Source organism: Rutidosis leptorrhynchoides, chromosome 5 (assembly GCF_046630445.1).
Source record: "Rutidosis leptorrhynchoides isolate AG116_Rl617_1_P2 chromosome 5, CSIRO_AGI_Rlap_v1, whole genome shotgun sequence".
Classification (NCBI taxonomy): domain Eukaryota; kingdom Viridiplantae; phylum Streptophyta; class Magnoliopsida; order Asterales; family Asteraceae; genus Rutidosis; species Rutidosis leptorrhynchoides.
In genome coordinates this window covers 395427990-395445167 of record NC_092337.1, presented here as the reverse complement: position 1 = coordinate 395445167, position 17178 = coordinate 395427990, and the positions used below count along the sequence as shown (strand labels likewise).

Here is a 17178-nt window from a genome sequence, read left to right as displayed (position 1 = left end):
TCGTTCCGACACCATTTGTTCCTTTCGTTCTATTAACCCCTGGTCCGTAGACCTCACACTTCGCCGCGCTATGACCATTTCTTTTACACTTGTTGCAAAATTTGGTGCAGAACCCCGAGTGATACTTTTCACACCTTTGGCATAGCTGCTTCTGATTGTTGTTGTTGTTACGGTTATTATTGTTGTTGGGATGATTGTTGTAGTTGTTGTTGTTGTTGTTGTTGTTGTTGTTGTTGTTGTTGTTGTTGGGCAGTTTGTTGTAGTTGCGATTGATGTTGCGATTGTTAGGATAATTGTTGCGATTATTGTTGTAATTGCTGTTGTTGTTGTATTGGTGATTCTTATCACCGTTTTCCTCCCACTTTCTTTTGACTTGCTTCACATTGGCCTCTTCAGCAGTCTGTTCTTTAATTCTTTCTTCAATCTGGTTCACTAGTTTGTGAGCCATTCTACATGCCTGTTGTATGGAGGCGGGCTCGTGTGAACTTATATCTTCTTGGATTCTTTCCGGTAATCCTTTCACAAACGCGTCGATCTTCTCTTCCTCATCTTCGAATGCTCCCGGACACAATAGGCACAATTCTGTGAATCGTCTTTCGTACGTGGTAATATCAAATCCTTGGGTTCGTAACCCTCTAAGTTCTGTCTTGAGCTTATTGACCTCGGTTCTGGGACGGTACTTCTCGTTCATCAAGTGCTTGAATGCTGACCACGGTAGTGCGTACGCATCGTCTTGTCCCACTTGCTCTAGATAGGTATTCCACCATGTTAACGCAAAACCTGTGAAGGTATGCGTAGCGTACTTCACTTTGTCCTCTTCAGTACACTTACTTATGGCAAACACCGATTCGACCTTCTCGGTCCACCGTTTTAATCCGATCGGTCCTTCGGTTCCATCAAATTCCAAAGGTTTGCAGGCAGTGAATTCTTTGTAGGTGCATCCTACACGATTTCCTGTACTGCTAGATCCAAGGTTATTGTTGGTATGTAGCGCAGCCTGTACTGCGGCTATGTTTGAAGCTAGAAAAGTACGAAATTCCTCTTCATTCATATTCACGGTGTGTCGAGTAGTCGGTGCCATTTCCTTCAAAATAGTTAAATGGAACAAGTTAATCATACAGAATATTAAGAGTAGTTAATAGTATTTCGTAGCATAATATGAACTCATTTATAAAAGCTTTTTCTTCATATTAGCGTTTTATAAGTTTAAATTCGGGTAGTACCTACCCGTTAAGTTCATACTTAGTAGCTAATATACAATTCAACTACTACAATTCTATATGAAAAACTGATTATAATAATATTTCGCGTTCAAACTTTTACACAATAATTTACAAACTTACAATACCGCTTATTTTACATATAGCATGAAATATAGCACACAATAAATTTGATACAAGATGGTTGTGAAGATAATTCTAGCTAGTACACAAGTCGTTCAGCAAAGGCAATAAAGACACGTAATTCATACGTCCAGAAACAAGTCATGCATTCTGGTTTTACTAGGATTACTTCCCATCCTTGGTCTTGTGGAACATAACCGTTATGGCCGTTGATAAGACAGTGTGTTGTAATGTCGTCAAAGGGACGAGGGTTACGTAATGTCCAACAGTCCCGTAACAATCTAAAAACCTCATTTCTTACCCCAATTACCGACTCCGTCACTTGTGGGAACGTTTTGTTTAATAGTTGTAGCCCGATGTTCTTGTTCTCACTTTGGTGAGAAGCGAACATTACTAATCCGTAAGCATAACATGCTTCTTTATGTTGCATGTTAGCCGCTTTTTGTAAATCACGAAGTCCAATATTCAGATATATTGAGTCAAAATAATTTCTTAACCCATTGCGTAAAATAGCATTTGGGTTCCCCGCAATATATGCGTCAAAGTAAACACATCGTAACTTATGGATTTCCCAATGTGATATCCCCCATCTTTCGAACGAAAGCCTTTTATAAACCAAGGCATTCTTGGAACGTTCTTCGAATGTCTTACAAACTGATCTCGCCTTAAATAGTTGTGCCGAAGAATTCTGACCGACTCTAGACAAGATTTCATCAATCATGTCTCCGGGTAGGTCTCTTAAAATATTGGGTTGTCTATCCATTTTGTGTTTTTATACTGTAAAATAGACAAGAGTTAGATTCATAAAAAAAATACTTATTAATACAAGCAATTTTTACATATATCATAAAGCATAAGCACACTATATTACTTATATTACACCACACGAATACAACTATCTTATTCCGACTCGCTTGTTTCTTCTTCTTCGGTTTTGGTTCGTTTTTCCAAGTTTCTAGCGATATATGATGTTCCCCTAATACGAGCCGTCGTTATCCACATTGGTTTAGAAAAACCTGGTGGTTTAGAGGTTCCCGGGTCATTGTTACAACTTAAGGACTTCGGGGGTTGACGATACATATAAAGTTCATCGGGGTTGGAATTAGATTTCTCTATTTTTATGCCCTTTCCCTTATTATTTTCTTTTGCCTTTTTAAATTCAGTTGGGGTAATTTCTATAACATCATCGGAATTCTCGTCGGAATCCGATTCATCGGAGAATTGGTAATCCTCCCAATATTTTGCTTCCTTGGCGGAAACACTATTGACCATAATTAACCTTGGTCGGTTGGTTGAGGATTTTCTTTTACTTAACCGTTTTATTATTTCCCCCACCGGTTCTATTTTTTCATCCGGTTCCGATTCTTCTTCCGGTTCCGATTCTTCTACCGGTTCCGACTCTTCTTCCGGTTCCTCTTCGGGAACTTGTGAATCAGTCCACGAATCATTCCAATTTACATTTGACTCTTCATTATTATTAGGTGAGTCAATGGGACTTGTTCTAGAGGTAGACATCTATCACATAATATCAAACGCGTTAAGAGATTAATATATCACATAATATTCACATGTTAAAAATATATAGTTTCCAACAAAATTTGTTAAGCAATCATTTTTCAAGTAAACACGGTCGAAGTCCAGACTCACTAATGCATCCTAACAAACTAGATAAGACACACTAATGCAAAATTCTGGTTCTCTAAGACCAACGCTCTGATACCAACTGAAATGTCCCTTTCTTATTGATTAAAAACGTTCCATATTAATTGATTTCGTTGCGAGGTTTTGACCTCTATATGAGACGTTTTTCAAAGACTGCATTCATTTTAAAACAAACCATAACCATTATTTCATCAATAAAGGTTTAAAAAGCTTTACATAGATTATCAAATAATGATAATCTAAAATATCCTGTTTACACACGACCATTACATAATGGTTTACAATACAAATATGTTACAACAAAATAAGTTTCTTGAATGCAGTTTTTACACAATATCATACAAGCATGGACTCCAAATCTCGTCCTTATTTAAGTATGCGACAGCGGAAGCTCTTAATAATCACCTGAGAATAAACATGCTTAAAACGTCAACAAAAATGTTGGTGAGTTATAGGTTTAACCTATATATATCAAATCATAATAATAGACCACAAGATTTCATATTTCAATACACATCCCATACATAGAGATAAAAATCATTCATATGGTGAACACCTGGTAACCGACATTAACAAGATGCATATATAAGAATATCCCCATCATTCCGGGACACCCTTCGGATATGATATAAATTTCAAAGTACTAAAGCATCCGGTACTTTGGATGGGGTTTGTTAGGCCCAATAGATCTATCTTTAGGATTCGCGTCAATTAGGGTGTCTGTTCCCTAATTCTTAGATTACCAAACTTAATAAAAAGGGGCATATTCGATTTCGATAATTCAACCATAGAATGTAGTTTCACGTACTTGTGTCTATTTTGTAAATCATTTATAAAACCTGCATGTATTCTCATCCCAAAAATATTAGATTTTAAAAGTGGGACTATAACTCACTTTCACAGATTTTTACTTCGTCGGGAAGTAAGACTTGGCCACTGGTTGATTCACGAACCTATAACAATATATACATATATATCAAAGTATGTTCAAAATATATTTACAACACTTTTAATATATTTTGATGTTTTAAGTTTATTAAGTCAGCTGTCCTCGTTAGTAACCTACAACTAGTTGTCCACAGTTATATGTACAGAAATAAATCGATAAATATTATCTTGAATCAATCCACGACCCAGTGTATACGTATCTCAGTATTGATCACAACTCAAACTATATATATTTTGGAATCAACCTCAACCCTGTATAGCTAACTCCAACATTCACATATAGAGTGTCTATGGTTGTTCCGAAATATATATAGATGTGTCGACATGATAGGTCGAAACATTGTATACGTGTCTATGGTATCTCAAGATTACATAATATACAATACAAGTTGATTAAGTTATGGTTGGAATAGATTTGTTACCAATTTTCACGTAGCTAAAATGAGAAAAATTATCCAATCTTGTTTTACCCATAACTTCTTCATTTTAAATCCGTTTTGAGTGAATCAAATTGCTATGATTTCATATTGAACTCTATTTTATGAATCTAAACAGAAAAAGTATAGGTTTATAGTCGGAAAAATAAGTTACAAGTCGTTTTTGTAAAGGTAGTCATTTCAGTCGAAAGAACGACGTCTAGATGACCATTTTAGAAAACATACTTCCACTTTGAGTTTAATCATAATTTTTGGATATGGTTTCATGTTCATAATAAAAATCATTTTCTCAGAATAACAACTTTTAAATCAAAGTTTATCATAGTTTTTAATTAACTAACCCAAAACAGCCCGCGGTGTTACTACGACGGCGTAAATCCGGTTTTACCGTGTTTTTTGTGTCTCCAGGTTTTAAATCATTAAGTTAGCATATCATATAGATATAGAACATGTGTTTAGTTGATTTTAAAATTCAAGTTAGAAGGATTAACTTTTGTTTGCGAACAAGTTTAGAATTAACTAAACTATGTTCTAGTGATTACAAGTTTAAACCTTCGAATAAGATAGCTTTATATGTATGAATCGAATGATGTTATGAACATCATTACTACCTTAAGTTCCTTGGATAAACCTACTGGAAAAGAGAAAAATGGATCTAGCTTTAACGGATCCTTGGATGGCTCGAAGTTCTTGAAGCAGAATCATGACACGAAAACAAGTTCAAGTAAGATCATCACTTGAAATAAGATTGTTATAGTTATAGAAATTGAACCAAAGTTTGAATATGATTATTACCTTGTATTAGAATGATAACCTACTATAAGAAACAAAGATTTCTTGAGGTTGGATGATCACCTTACAAGATTGGAAGTGAGCTAGCAAACTTGAAAGTATTCTTGATTTTTTTGTAACTAGAACTTGTAGAATATATGAAGAACACTTAGAACTTGAAGATAGAACTTGAGAGAGATCAATTAGATGAAGAAAATTGAAGAATGAAAGTGTTCGTAGGTGTTTTTGGTCGTTGGTGTATGGATTAGATATAAAGGATATGTAATTTTGTTTTCATGTAAATAAGTCATGAATGATTACTCATATTTTTGTAATTTTATGAGATATTTCATGCTAGTTGCCAAATGATGGTTCTCACATGTGTTAGGTGACTCACATGGTCTGCTAAGATCTGATCATTGGAGTGTATATACCAATAGTACATACATCTAAAAGCTGTGTATTGTATGAGTACGAATACGGGTGCATACGAGTAGAATTGTTGATGAAACTGAACGAGGATGTAATTGTAAGCATTTTTGTTAAGTAGAAGTATTTTGATAAGTGTATTGAAGTCTTTCAAAAGTGTATAAATACATATTAAAACACTACATGTATATTCATTTTAACTGAGTCGTTAAGTCATCGTTAGTCGTTACATGTAAGTGTTGTTTTGAAACCTTTAGGTTAACGATCTTGTTAAATGTTGTTAACCCAATGTTTATAATATCAAATGAGATTTTAAATTATTATATTATCATGATATTATCATGTATGAATATCTCTTAATATGATATATATACATTAAATGTCTTTACAACGATAATCGTTACATATATGTCTCGTTTAAAAAATCATTAAGTTAGTAGTCTTGTTTTTACATATGTAGTTCATTGTTAATATACTTAATGATATGTTTACTTATCATAGTATCATGTTAACTATATATATATCCATATATATGTCATCATATAGTTTTTACAAGTTTTAACGTTCGTGAATCACCAGTCAACTTGGGTGGTCAATTGTCTATATGAAACATATTTCAATTAATCAAGTCTTAACAAGTTTGATTGCTTAACATGTTGGAAACATTTAATCATGTAAATATCAATCTCAATTAATATATATAAACATGGAAAAGTTCGGGTCACTACACCTGCTGTGTTCACGGACCTCATGAACCGTGTGTGCAGACCCTATCTAGACAAATTCGTTATCATTTTTATCGACGACATCCTTATTTATTCCAAGAGTGATGAAGAGCACGAAGAACATTTGAAGTTGGTGCTTGATTTATTGAGAGAAGAAGAGTTGTATGCCAAGTTCTCTAAGTGTGCTTTCTGATTAAGAGAAGTTCAATTCCTTGGACATATTGTTAGTAACCAGGGAATTCAAGTTGATCCTGCCAAGATTGAGGCAATTGAGAAGTGAGGAATTCCGAAAACTCCTACTCAGATTCGTCAGTTCCTAGGTTTGGCAGGCTATTTTAGAAGGTTCACTCAAGAGTTTTCACGAGTAGCGAAACCTCTGACTGCTTTAACGCATAAGGGGAAGAAGTACGAGTGAAAGAGTGCACAAGAGTCTGCTTTCCAGACTCTGAAGAAGAAGTTAACTTCTGCACCGATATTATCACTACCTAAGAGTAATGATGATTTTGTTATCTATAGTGATGCTTCGTGCCGAGACTTGGGTTGTGTTTTGATGCAGTGAAAGAAAGTCATTGCCTACGCGGCACGACGGTTAAAGATTCATGAACAGAATTATACAACCCATGATTTAGAATTGGGAGCTGTTGTGTTCGCACTCAAGATTTGAGACATTACTTATATAGGGTCAAATGTACTGTGTACACTAATCACAAAAGTCTTCAACATATCTTTGATCAGAAACGGTCGAATATGAGGCAACGAAGATGGATTGAGACGTTGAACGATTATGATTGTGAACTTTTATATCATCCGGGGAAGGCTAATGTTGTGGCCGATACATTAAGTCGTAAAGAGAGGACTGAACCTCATAGGTTTAGGGCATTAAATATGACCATTCGAACAAACCTCGCAAGGCAGATTCTTGCAGCTCAATAAGAAGCCTTGAAGGAGGAGAATTTTGTAACGGGAAGGTCCGAGGCTTGAGTAAACAGTTAGATGTACGAACCGATGGTACTCGGTATTTTGCGGGACATCTTTGGGTTCCGGAGTTTGGTGATATACGACAACTTGTTTTAGATGAGGCTCATAAGTCTAGGTACTCTATTCATCCTGGTTCAGGAAAGATGTATCATGATCTTAAGGAACTGTATTGGTGGCCTAATTTGAAAGCCGATGTGGCTACGTATGTGGCTAAGTGTTTGACCTGTGCTAAGGTCAAAGCTAAACATCAGAAACCGTCCGGACTTTTAGTGCAACCTGAAATTCTCAAGTGGAAATGGGAAGGTATTACGATGGACTTCATTACGAAGTTACCAAGAGTTGTGGGTGGTTATGATACCATTTGGGTGATTGTTGACCGACTCACAAAGTCAACTCATTTCTTGCCAATTAAGGAAACAGATTCAATGAAGAAGCTTACTCGTTTGTATTTGAAGGAGATTGTTTCGAGACATGGTGTTCCTGCATCGATTATTTCGGACCGAGACAGTCGATTTATGTCGAGGTTTTGGCAGTCCTTACAAGATGCTTTGGGAACTAAATTGGGTATGAGCACTGCTTATCATCCACATTCGGATGGTCAGAGGGAAAGGACCATCCAAACGTTGGAAGACATGTTGAGGGCATGCGTAATTGATTTTGGTAATGGTTGGGATAGATACTTGCCGTTAGCTAAATTTTCTTATAACAACAGCTATCATGCAAGTATTAAAGCCGAACCGTTTGAAGCTCTGTATGGTAGAAAGTGTAGGTCTCCTGTCTGTTGGAATGAGGTTGGGGATGCTCAACTCACAGGTCCAGAAATTATTTATGAGACTACCGAGAAGATCGTACAGATTAAGAAACGATTGAGAACCGCCAGAAGTCGGCAAAAGATCTATGTCAATAAGAGAAGGAATGATATTGAATTTCAGGTCGGTGATCATGTTATGTTGAAGGTATCACCTTGGAAAGGTGTGGTACGTTTTGGTAAGAGGGGAAAGTTGAATCCTCGTTTTGTTGGACCGTTTGAGATTATTGAGAGAGTTGGACCCGTGGCTTATCGTTTGAAATTGCCACAAGAACTCAGTGCTATTCACGACGTTTTTCACGTGTCGAATTTAAAGAAGTGTTTGGCCGAGGCCGATAAGACAATTCCTCTGGAGGAACTTCATGTTGATAAGTAACTTTATTTTATTGAGGAACCTGTTGAAATTATGGACCGAGAGGTTAAGACTTTGAAGCAGAGTAGAATTCCTATTGTCCGGGTTAGATGGAACGCCAGGCGCGGTCCCGAGTTCACTTGGGAGCGTGAAGATCTGATGAAGCAGAAGTACCCGCATTTGTTCCCATATGCCGAGTTAACCCCTGCACCTGCTTAAATTTCGGGACGAAATTTCCGTAACGGGAAGGTATTGTAACGACCCTACTCTTTCCGTTATCTTTTATCGTTAATTATTTAACGACCGTTATCTGTTATTCGTGCCAAGTCATTTCTATGACCTATATTATTATTTTTATAATAATATATTAATTATTATGTGTTATGTGAATATTTGTATTCATATTTTAAGTGGTACGTTTCTACGTGTCGCGGATTTCTACCCGGCGAATCTTTTCGGTTTTCAAACCAACGGTCAAGCTTTTGGGCTTTTTAAATCCAATTTATTTTAAATATGATATTTTGATGTCATATGATTATATTTAGTGTTTATATATTTTATTCGTCGCGTATTTGTTATCTCTCCGAAAAATCAATCGCGTAGTAGCGTTTTCGCGTTTCGGGCTTCGATCGGGCTTTCGGACCACAAGCTTTTGTACATTTAATCATGATGGGCTAAATGGGAGCCCACTCCCTCCCATTTTTGGCCAAAATTCCCAAGAGAGGGGGGGGGGGGGGGGTTTGTGCTAAATCTTGAAACTTGATACTAGTTGATCAAAATTACATCTTAATTCATTTAACCTACATTTTTATTTTGGCTCTCCTCTCCTTTTCTTGTTTTGGCCGACCACCACCAGCAAAAATCATCATCATCATCATTTGTTCATCAAATATAGCTTGGATCATTCAATTGTTTGCATAATCGGATTGCTCTCTTCGTTCTCTACGCGATTACATCCTTTGTTCTTCGATTTGGGTATACCTATGAACCCTAATTTTTCAATTATTATTCATTTCCACTGATTATGTTGGTATTTGATGTTATTATGATAGTATAGCACTTGTGTATTGTTGTATTGATGATTGTATGCGTAGAATTGCTCGATTATACATGTTTTCGGTTTGATTGAATTGGGACATCAGCTATTTCGTTCATTTCTGACTTTGTGACTGTTATAAAAGTGAAAATAAAGTATCTAGATGAGTTCCTCTCATCAAGACATTAATTTTAGACTCCGAATTCATGTCGTTTCAATTCCCGGAGCCCTAAATATAATCAAAGTGGTAATTTGTTAAGATTGAAATGTGATTTTGGTATGAACCAGGTTTGGTCCGACTTTGTGACCATATTTGGTGACTTTAGGGTGTTTTAGTGTGTTAGGACTGATGGTGGGGCGAACTTTCATGTTCGGGTCATCTCAATCCGAGCCACGAATCACCCGTTACGTCTAAAACATGTTTTTGATTGAATTGAAGTTCCAAGTAGTGTAATGGCTGTACATCACGACTTGTGGACTGTTCTTGGGGTGTTCTTGAGTGTATCAAAGTGTTGGGTGGTTTGCTTAGGCGGAGATATATGTAAGGCTCGCCGAAAACCGACACCCGGGGCTCACGATACGACCCGATGAACTTTTGATTTAAAACTTATGACTAATTATTAAACTTATGATATAAATAATGGATTTTATTATCATTTAATTACTTATGATAAAAAAAGTAATTATTATTATTTACAACTTATGATATATATTTATTATATCATTTAATTAATACTTATGATTTAATTAACTTAAATTAAACATATGATTAATAATACTTCATTATTAATGGAAAATACTTATGATAAGTATTAAACTTATATTATGAGATTATTATAATAAGACTTATAATAAGGATTAATTAATTATTATAAGGCTTAGTTATTATTTAATTATAATTTAATTATTAAATACTTATGATTTAATAATTATAAATAGAAACTTATGATATGATTAATAATTCATTATTAATTAATAATACTTATGATATGATTTGAAATTTATTATTAATTAATAATACTTATATTATGACTAATATTTAATTAATTAATTAAATACTTATGTTATATTAATTATATCATTTAAACTTATATTAACTTTAATAAATCATTTTAATTTAATTAAACTTATGTTATGACATAATTAGACATATTTAACTTTAATAAACGTTATAACTTATATTATTATTATAACTTACACTTTTAAAATTAACGTTGACTATGTTTGACCAAGGTTGACTTTTGAGTTGACTTTCGGTTGACTTTGACTTTCAGTTGACTTTTGTTGACTTTCTAATTAAGGAAATTTTCCTAACTTATAAACTTTCCTAAAATAGCAACTTTCTAAATTTGAAAACTTTCCAAAAATAGAAACTTTCCAAAAATAGAAACTTTCCAAAAATGGAAACCTGCTAAAAATAGAAACTTTCTAAAAATAGAAAGTGTGTGTCCGTAAGCTGTTTCGATCAAACCGATGCATGTTGAGTGTTGTTCTATGTCTACTTGCAACATGTACAATAGCTATCATACTAAGACTAGACATAAGTTAGTTATTTATATCGACCTGCTTTATTTATAGGTCGGCGTTGTGATCATTCCTGATCACTTTACTTCATTTGCTGTTCGCATATTTGTGTGGTTACTTCGTTGCTATTAAGGTGAGTTATAGTCCCATTTTCTATTTTAAATCTTTTGGGATGAGAATACATGCAATTTATTTTATATTTTGGACACAAGTGGAAATTGGTTTAAATTATTCATTGTGAGTTGAACAAAAATATTCCCTAGTCTGGTAACTGTAATCACTGGTTTCTACTGGTGAACGCGAATCCTACGGATAGATCTATCGGGTTTGACAACCCCATTTCGAGCTAGTCGCGCTAGCAATTTATAATCGAAATGTTTAGTACTTCGTAATTTGTTGTAGATACACTTGTTCGGTGTATATTATTTATTGTGTTTGGCAAGGGTAAATAAATGGTTAAGTGGTTACCAGGTGGCTCACGGAAAATGGAATAATGTTTTTATATGTTTTCTAACATATAATTTAGTGGTCCAAAAAGGAGTTTTTATGTTTTCAAACATAAATTTTTATGGTTTAAATTAGATATTGTTTACAATATTAAACCTATAATTCACTCAACATTTTTGTTGACCGTTACTCGCATGTTTTATTCTCAGGTTCATGATTGATTGCTTCCACTGTGCTTAGAGAGTCTGCATATTTATGATGGCAGCTTTTGTTAAACATTAACTTGCATTCTATTTTGATACATTTAATAGTGGATGTTGTTGACTTTGTTTTGGTCAACTTTTGGTTAAGTAATAATATATGGTTTTTCTAAACTTACATATTTTGGTAAGTTTCCTTTATAGGAAATCATTTTTAAATAAAGAATGCAAGGTTATTTATTAAATTCATATAGAGTTATGATCAAGCTGTGGGACCAAGTGACGGAGCCGTTAAGTGTTTTGACGGGGACCTCACAATAATATACATATATTTTCGTTAATAATAATAATAATAAAAACAATAATTTTGAGAGGGAGAGTATTAATTTAGTTATTTAAAATCAATTAATTAATTACTCCTTAATGATATAAAGCAATTGTTTAATACAGTATATTCAAAAATAGCAAAACTTGACCACCTAAAACCAGCAAATTCCAGACGATAATTGATAGCTGATAGCAACTTCAACTTGATTTGATTTGTATGTAGGGGCCCTCTAAATATCTATATCTATCTGTCTCTACTTATATACTCCTCCGTATTCATCAATTATCAATTAGTATTTGTTAATTTGTTAATTACACCGGCGCTGTCAGACTGCACTCCAAAATTAATTTACCACCAAATTCTAGGGTTTATCTCACTCAAAACAAAAATTTGCCGTCCTGCTTCTGCAAATCACTTATCACTCATAGTTTGTAAAATCAACGGTATGTTATACTCCGTAATATTCCTTATTTTTTTTTTATTTTTTTATAGATAGATTGAGTTGCTTGATTTGCTTTATTTTATTTTTGTAACTGTGAAATTAGGTGTTTTTGGTCATATAAATTTATCTTGTAAGTAATATGATCACTATTCAACAAGTGACTTGAATTCACCATGTTGTAGTAGCTCCAAATAATTAAGCCGTTTTTTATTACTATGTTTTGTTGTATTCAATTGAATATAGTCACACAATTTCTCATGTTTTGACAAACTCGCTTGTGCCTAAATTAATCCATTTGATGATCTGCAGGAATCAGAACTTCACAAGATTCATCAAATTTTTTTGTTTGTAGCTGTAAGGTGATCTTATATATTTGTTTGTAGCTGTTAAAATTTGGATCATACCTTGGTTAGTCAGTTAAGGTCAGTGACCTTAGTTCTGTATCGGTCAGCTATCGGGCCATGGTTGGCTTCTAGGTTATTTTGGACCAGATTTCATGATTACATTCTGTTAGTTTAAGAAAATCGAAATAGTTTTGGGATTATTAGATAATGACTGATGAAATGGACAGAAAATATATATGGACTAGAGAACAGGATAGAGCTTTTGAGGATGCTTTGGTTGCATATTATAAGGAGGATTCTGATGATTGTTGGGAGAAAATTGCCAAAAAAGTTCCAGGAAAAACAGTGGAAGAAATTAAGTGTCATTACGAGGTGTTAGTTGAAGATTTGGACCGTATAGAGTCTGGTATTGTTCCTCTCCCTTGCTACAGTACTTGTTCTGATGACTCAGCTAGTAATGGAGGTCATAATGGGGCCGGTAATAAAGGCGACCGTAAGAGTGAATCGGGTCATGGAGTAGGTAAGGCCTCGAAGGTTGATCAAGAGCGTCGTAAAGGTGTTCCTTGGACTGAAGATGAACACAGGTTAGATATTCAATTATGTAACTCTTTATTTTTGTGGTCAGGATCATTAGTTTTTTATTTTTTTTATGTCGCAGAGCTTAGATACGCTTCACACCATCCATCCCTAGAAACATGTTAGATTTGACTTTATTTGTAACATAATTATAGCCTTTGATTAATAATCAGATACGCATAGGTCACGTCTTAATCAAACCTTGTCAGAAGTTTGGATTGTACTTGAAATAATATAATTCCGTGACATTATAAGTGACAATAATTATTTCTGAAAAAAAGTTTAAGCGTTGGACAAAATATTTTGGGTCAACAAAAGGTAGAAGGTTTTCCCTATTCGGGCTACCCAGGAGGACGGGTAATCCGACCCCATACTCTGATGTACGCAGCCCAACAAGATTGGCTGTTTCCAACTCATCCCTGGCCACCACTAAATGTTCGCCTTATACGGGATTCGAACCTGAGACCTCTTGCAAGGAACTCAGCCCACTGAGCTATCTAGTGATGGTTGTTTTGGGTCAACCTGACCTGTTTTGACTTGTTACCCGAACCACCCAACTCGTCAATCTTTCCACTTTCCGTCATTTTGTTTGAAATGTCACTTGCGACGTATATCAATACTTTCATCTCACTTGTAAGTATTGATCTATTTTTCTTTTGTTCGACTTTCTTGTTTGAAAAAAAAAACAGGTTATTTCTTCTTGGTTTGGAGAAGTATGGGAAAGGAGATTGGCGAAGTATATCGAGAAACTTTGTGGTGTCAAGAACTCCGACTCAAGTTGCAAGCCATGCGCAGAAGTATTTCATTCGTCAGAATACAATCAGTAGTAGAGAAAGAAGGCGAACAAGCATTCATGACATAACTAGTGTCAACAATGGGGACACGTCAGCACCTCAATCTGCAGGTAACTTAAGCAACCAATCCCTTCTCGCCACCTCATATCCTTTTTCCTGTACTGTCTGCCTGTGCGGATTAACAACGGTAGGACTACCACTAGTTTCGGCAGTAGGTACCACCTGTAAATCTCCCACTGTCACGCATGGCATATGATATCACTTGTTCAGGTTCCTTGATGAATGTGGGTCCCTTTTGGCATACCCGATATTGAATACATCATCCCATATGTGAACTTAAAAGTTGCATGCTTATCGAGGTGGGAAAAGCCGCGAAACCGAGAAGAGTCTGTCAGGACTTTGAAACTACTAGTCAGGCGTTGACTATTATTTTTTTTTTGAAAAAAGTTAGTTATGAATGTCAAGTTCGGGTGAAATTATGAACATTTGTAAAAGACACTTAGTGATAGAATGTTATATTTTGACCATAAAATGATCGAAGAATAACATTCATCACGTGGAATGTTATTCCTGGACTGGATGGCATCAGGAATAACATTCATCGTGATGAAACATTTTTCGTGATGAATGTTATTCTTCGAGCGTTTTTTGGTCAAAATAATAACATTCATCACAAAGTGTATATTTTAAATGTTCATATTCTCACCTAATCTTGATGTTTGTGAAACCTAATAATAAATATAAAAAATTTACTTCCCTAGTGCCCTCCTAAAATCTACTTTCCTCTTGATTAAATATTTCAAACATATGTGTAGGGCACAAAATTTGAGTATAAAACATATTAAAATTTTGACCTAACTTTGACCAACCTTGACTTTGACCGACATTGACTGACTAGGACTCAACTCAGACCGATTTAGACTAAATTTGACCTGACTTTTTAGCGTTGACTGTCATATTAGACGTTGTTGGGTGAAACGGGGCACCCTAGTTACCAAACCGACTAGTTGGCCGAGACGACTGCCGTTTACAACAATGATGCTAATACAAAAGAGGTTAGAATGACACTCTAGGTTCATGGTTGTTTTGAATCAGGATACTAGTAACTTGTCGTATATATTGGTCATGAACAAATGACGATAATCAGTACCTTTTTGGTGTATTATTTATTATTATTTTCTAACTTTTACAAACATATAAAGCAAATTTGGGTCTACTTCATAGAAATTAACATGTTTTCTCCTACTACATAAACAAACACTTAACACGTAACACACGAACACTGTCATACTCTTATTACACATTTACGTCATCACGAATACGGAAATACCATCACCTATCAATGCCACCACCCCGATACATTGCACAACTATGATGTAATTAATGATAAAGCCACTCTTATTACTATCTGCAGTCCCACACAGCCACTTAATTTGGAATTTGGTTGTAATATTTAAAGAGTCAGACTTCAGCATTTTCTGTAAAGGGATTATATATCGCGAGGCCATCCAAGTTTTTTATTGTGTTTCTAGGTCACCTGTATTTGAAAATGATTTTGTAGGCATCTAAACGTTATCTTTTCGTGTTTATAGGTCACCCATATTTGAAAGGGATTTTGTAGGCCATCTAAGTTAGTGTGTCCATACGTACCAATTCTGGCTAAAATTTCATTAGAAATGTAAAAAATAACACAAGTAACCAAGCTTTTCTTGATTAACATTATCTATATCACGATTAGTTGTTACCAAATACATGAGTATTTGCGTATTTTATATTTTTTTCAAAGAGTTTCTAGTCGGATTTGGTATATATGCAACAACGTACGGATTGGGTGACCTACAAGATCACTTATTCACCTTCAAATATGGGTGGCCTACAAACACGAAACGATAAACTAGGGTGGCCTACAAAATCATTTTCAAATATGGGTGACCTACAAACACAAAACATTAAACTTTGGTGGCCTCGCGATATATAATCCCTTCTGTAAACATTGACGTGTTTATTAGGCACCTACTCCGTGTATTGCGACGATTATGTCTATATTAATATGTCATAGAATGCCTAAAATGTGACTATCTGCAGGAGAAGTTCTCTAAGGAAGACTGCCCGTGGTCAATATGGTACGTTATGTGGTATTAGGGAACCTGGTCAGATACGTGTCTCGAACATCCTTGCATTGGTCCAGATGTGAAGCCATGCACTGGTGTGGGTGTGCGTCTCAGTTGACTTTGAAACTTCTTTATGTTGCCTACGTTGTCACAAAAGTTATGATGCCGTTGGTTAAGGCATGTATATAGATGTACTAGGTAATATAACGGTTGGTTATTTCTTACTACACTAAATTGTATAGCACCTTCTGAGTTGTATACTCTAATTAAGGAAATACAGTAGGTTTTATTTGTGTTCACCATTTGCTCTACTAAAAATTTTCCTCTTCATTGTAACCCTTGTTGTTATACAATATTATTTTGTATTTCCATCATATCTAAAATCATCACAAGAAGTTTCGGGTTCAGACGGTTCCATAATTGCGTACACTATTGTAAAATGTAAACATACCCGCCCTTCTCTTTCTCCGATTAGTGATTAATCTAAAAACATAAAACTCTATTTGTTTCATGTCCATCATAGACACAATCTGGATATCATAATATATTACTCCGTATTTAAAAGATACCTTCGTTAAAAAACACTTCTGATTTTATCATTGTCTATTTTTTTTTCATCTTGAAAATTTGGTTTTGATATACGATCAAGTCAAAATTGACTTGAGTGCAAAAAGGTGAGGGCTCTAACCTTTGATTTTGGAACCTAAGTTAGAGTTAAAGGGTGGATGGTGGTGTTGTGGTTGTTTGTCTTTTTTTGAGCCTCCAAAGTTATCAATAGAACCGTACTAGTTTTCCGAATCCCAGATTAGTCTCTCAAATGAGGCTTAAGCTTAATATTTATAAGTGTAGAAAGTGGCGGTTACCTCATAACCGCCCACTTAAGGAATATTCCCGAATATGGCAGTTATAAGGTGATGTGTGCA

General features: G+C 34.9%; 1 protein-coding gene across 1 annotated transcript; it reads left to right on the top strand.

The window, feature by feature from the left end:
- The first annotated feature begins 12298 nt into the window (after positions 1 to 12298).
- LOC139846583 (transcription factor SRM1-like) lies at positions 12299 to 16554 on the top strand. The gene is made up of 4 exons (XM_071836059.1): positions 12299 to 12431; positions 12740 to 13358; positions 14040 to 14254; positions 16230 to 16554. Exons 2-4 carry the CDS (start codon positions 12982 to 12984, stop codon positions 16241 to 16243), a joined length of 606 nt encoding a protein of 201 aa, XP_071692160.1. The 5' UTR covers positions 12299 to 12431; positions 12740 to 12981; the 3' UTR covers positions 16244 to 16554.
- Positions 16555 to 17178: the final 624 nt, after the last annotated feature.

Coding starts and splice junctions, on each gene's coding strand:
- LOC139846583 (XM_071836059.1), top strand. CDS start 12,982: ATGACTGATGAAATGGACAGAAAATATATATGGACTAGAGAACAGGAT. Junction 13,359..14,039: donor TGGACTGAAGATGAACACAG/GTTAGATATTCA, acceptor AAAAAAAAACAG/GTTATTTCTTCTTGGTTTGG.